The sequence below is a fragment of the Fringilla coelebs genome (assembly GCF_963513975.1).
Source record: "Fringilla coelebs genome assembly, contig: SCAFFOLD_41, whole genome shotgun sequence".
In the NCBI taxonomy this organism is placed as follows: domain Eukaryota; kingdom Metazoa; phylum Chordata; class Aves; order Passeriformes; family Fringillidae; genus Fringilla; species Fringilla coelebs.
In genome coordinates, this window is record NW_028167191.1 from 859,067 (window position 1) to 863,030 (window position 3,964).

At 50.8% G+C, this 3,964-nt stretch overlaps 1 protein-coding gene across 1 annotated transcript; it reads right to left on the reverse strand.

The window, feature by feature from the left end:
• Window positions 1–926: 926 nt before the first annotated feature.
• Window positions 927–2,143, reverse strand: LOC311166184 (olfactory receptor 14J1-like; the record flags this gene model as incomplete). Its single annotated transcript, XM_084227652.1, has 2 exons — window positions 927–966; window positions 1,497–2,143. The coding sequence occupies 2 exons, from the start codon at window positions 2,141–2,143 to the stop codon at window positions 927–929; spliced, it is 687 nt and encodes a 228-aa protein (XP_084083778.1).
• Between the last annotated feature and the right edge of the window lie 1,821 nt (window positions 2,144–3,964).

Genomic DNA, 3,964 nt, shown 5'->3' on the forward strand with positions numbered 1-3,964 from the left:
CAGAGGCAAGGAAAAAGCTATGTGGTTTCCCTGCTGTCCCCCATCCCTCCTTGCTGGCCCCAGGGGCTGATGGCATTTGTGCTCCCTCAGGTTCATGTCCCCACACCAACAGCATGGGGGTGCTCCCCCCTGCTCTGTGCAATGCAAAAAGGGGCTCCTGAGCCAGTGCTGCTGTGTCTGTGCTTGCAAGGATGGGGCACCTGTGTGAGCTGGGGGAGAGGCCCGGGCTGCAGAGGGGGATGTTGTTGGCAGCTCCATGAGGATGCTCTGGGACGCTGCCCTGGGCTGCCCAGCACACTAGGTATGGATCAGCCCCTGCTCTGCTGCTCCTTCTCATCTCCTCCAGGGCCCTTGCAGAGCACCAGCCATGCTGTTTGCCCCCAGCCTGCCCACAGCCAGCCTGAGGCTGCTCACGGGGCTTTTCTGTGCTCAGCATTGGCCTGGGTGTGTTCTTGAGAGAGCCTGGGCAAGGTGCCTGGAGCCCCCAGTGCTTGGCCTGAGGTGTCAGTGCTGCCCCAGCAGTGCCCATGGCCTGTCCCTGCTGCAGCCCCAGCACTGCCACCCCCAGGACTGTACCTGGCCCTGGGAGTACTCAGGCCCTACAGCAACACCAGGGCAGTGGGGCAGGGCCACAGCAGCAGCACTGGTAACACCAAGTGCTGCTGCTGCTGGGCACAGCTGCTGTGCCAGCACTGATCTGCCCCCAGCTCTGCATACAGACATTGCATCTGCAGCTCCAGAGAAGGCAACAGAAGGGCATCTCTGCAGAAAACTTTCCTGGAAGTTCCTATAGTTCCTTTATAGCCACTAAGGGCGCAGCCCCTCATTGACACAATCTATGGCCACAGGGAAATTGGCAGCAACCATGACATTTCTCGGTGGATAAAATAGAGGGGCTTGAGAGGTGGCTTGCAAGCAAAGCTGAGTTAATAGAAGAAATACCAGTTGATGATTTTAGAGTGTATCCTTAGAAGGAAGAGGACAAGGCGGTTACCATGGGAAGGGATTAGTAAAGATTCATGAAAAGTTTTGTAAGCTAGACTACGTGTATAAGATGTCTATACGTACCTTATTAAATTTCTGTCAAATTTTGGCAATTATATTGACGCTAATAGCTTTGCATCAATAAATATAATAAGTTATTGTGATGTAAATAATTACTTAAGATTACTCTTGTAAAAAGTAAATTAACTAGCGAACACGTAAAAAAAATACTTTTCCTTCTTTGACCCTAATGACGTGTGTGTCGGTCACGTAAAACCTAACAGTATCAGCCAAGACTAATAAAGTAAAACAAAGAAAAAGAACCTTCAAAATAGAACCAAAATTAACAAAGATGACTTTTATTATAAGGGATTTGCAGAAATTGGTCAGCACTTTAATGTCTCTGAAAGCATCTGGTCATAAGTCTCCACACTGCAGCCTTGAGCTCATGGTTCCTCAGACTGTAAATGAGGCGGTTCAGGGCTGGAGGCACCACTGAGTACAGAACTGACAGGGCCAGATCCAGGGATGGTGAGGAAAAGGAGCGAGGCCTCAAGTGGGAAATTGAGCCAGTGCTGATAAACAAGGAGACCACAGCCAGGTGAGGGAGGCAGGTGGAAAAGGCTTTGTGCCGTCCCTGCTCAGAGGGGATCCTCAGCACAGCCCTGATGATCTGCACATAGGAGACAACAATGAACACAAAACAACCAAATAGCAAACAGGCACTAAATGCAATTAGCCCATGTTCCCTGAGGTAAGAATTTGAGCTGGAGAGTTTCAGGATCTGAGGGATTTCACAGAAGAACTGGCCAAGGACATTGCCACGGCACAGAGGCAGGGAAAATGTATTGGCCACATGCAGTAGTGAATAGAGAAAGGCACTGGCCCAGGCAGCTGCTGCCATGTGGGCACAAGCTCTGCTGCCCAGGAGGGTCCCGTAGTGCAGGGGTTTGCAGATGGACACATAGCGGTCATAGCACATGATGGTCAGGAGGAAATAATGTGTAATCGAGTAGAAAACAAAAAAAAAGAGCTGTGTAGCACATCCTTTGTAGGAGATGGTCCTGGTGTCCCAGAGAGAATTGTGCATGGCTTTGGGGACAGTGGTGCAGATGGAGCCCAGGTCGCTGAGGGCCAGGTTAAGCAGTAACAAGTACATGGGTGTGTGTAGGTGGTGGCCACAGGCTACAGTGCTGATGATGAGGCCGTTGCTCAGGAGGGCAGCCAGGAAGATGCCCAGCAAGAGGCAGAAGTGCAGGAGCTGCAGCTGCCGCGTGTCTGCCAATGCCAGCAGGAGGAAGTGGCTGATGGAGCTGCTGTTGGACGTTTCCTCACTCTGGCCATGGGGACCTGTTCATGGCAAAAAAGAAAGTGAGGAGTTAGATGACATACCTGTAACTAAAATCAAAGCCATTTTTCATACCCCCTACCCTGGAACAGAAAAGACACCCTTTTTTTGTTCAAAAGTCCTGGGGTGTTTTTACAAGCTCCCCCAGATCTCTGCTGATTTTCTTGGATATAAGAAACCCTCAGGATTTCTGGTGCCCGCAGGGAGAAAAGAGAAAATTCTGTGAGGCAAAGTGATGAGGGGAGATGGTCTGTCATTCTGACCCGTTCAGATTTCTCTGGGCTTTAACCTTTCTCAGCTTGAGGGTGATCACCTTCCCATGCTTCCCCTAAAATGTCACCAGGTACTGCTGGGAGCAGATGGATCCACCACAGCCCAGCTCCACATTTGTAGCCAAGGACTCACTTTGATCATTTCAACAACTCAGAATCATTTTCAGTGTCAGAACATCTCTTCCTTTTCCCATCAACCTTATGTCTAAGAGATGCTACAGGACTGGGTTGCGCCCTGCATTGAAGCTCCCAGCTGGGACTAAAATCTCAGAGAGACTTCCAAGTGTCCTTATGATGGCATTGGATGAAGGGAGATGCAGCTCTTTCCCTGGCTGCACTGAAAGCATTGCCCAGAGCCAAGCATGGGGAACAGCATCACCCTGAGACAGCTGTGCCCCTTGCCAGAGCCCCCAGGGCCAGGCAGCTGCTCCCAGCCCTGTGCTCTGCAGAGGGAAGTGGACCCGGAGCTGCAGAGCTGCCCCACGGTTCTGCTGAAGCTTTGCCTGCACAGGAGGGGCTTCACGCGTTGGAGCCCAGCCCTTAGGGCAGAGGCTTGAGTGGGAGGGCAGGAGGGAGGGGGCTTGTTCAGAGGGAAGGGCTGAACTGGAGGGGCTGCTATGGGCAATTCTAAACTCTCCCTGCCACAACATTTCTGGGTTTTGTTTTCTCTCATTCCCTGATCTTCTCTCTTCTTCCTGGAGATTTTCCTCCTGCAGGTGTTTCCCTGTGCCTGATCTCTCCCTGCCAGCACTCACAGACCCCAAATCAGTGTGTACTCTCCTTGCCCCTACTGAACCCTGCCTGTTTGCAGGACACTGGCTGGGGAAGTTTCTGTTTGCTGCTAGGAGAAAGGAGAGCTCAGACTGAGCCTGATGGCTCCAGCAAAGGTGATGCTGGTGCCGTCAGTCGGCAGAGTGGCTGAAAGCACATTAGGGATCTCCTGTGAACCTATTGATCACCAGAAGTAACAGTTTGGATGTCTCAGACACTTGTCAAAAAAGTTAAATAATTCATAATCAAACTTTCATATTTTTCCCTCCTCCTTGCGATTCTCCAATAGTAGGAAACTGAATTCTACATCTTATGAAATTTCCTCATTTTTATCAAAATCCTTTTCTTGGAAATATTCTATGACTGACCAGAACCCCTCAGCATGTCAGAGCTTCATGAGCATTTCACCTCCCCTTTCACACGAAATCTTCAGAGTTGTACTCACAGAGTCTGTAGGCATTGGGATGTTCCAGCTTTAGCAGATCAACCCAGGAGCTGCAGCTGCATTGTCCTGCAGCCAGAGGTTCCTGTGCCAAGGGCTGCCAGTGATTGTGCCCCAGGCACTTCTCAGCACCTTCACAGCCCAGGC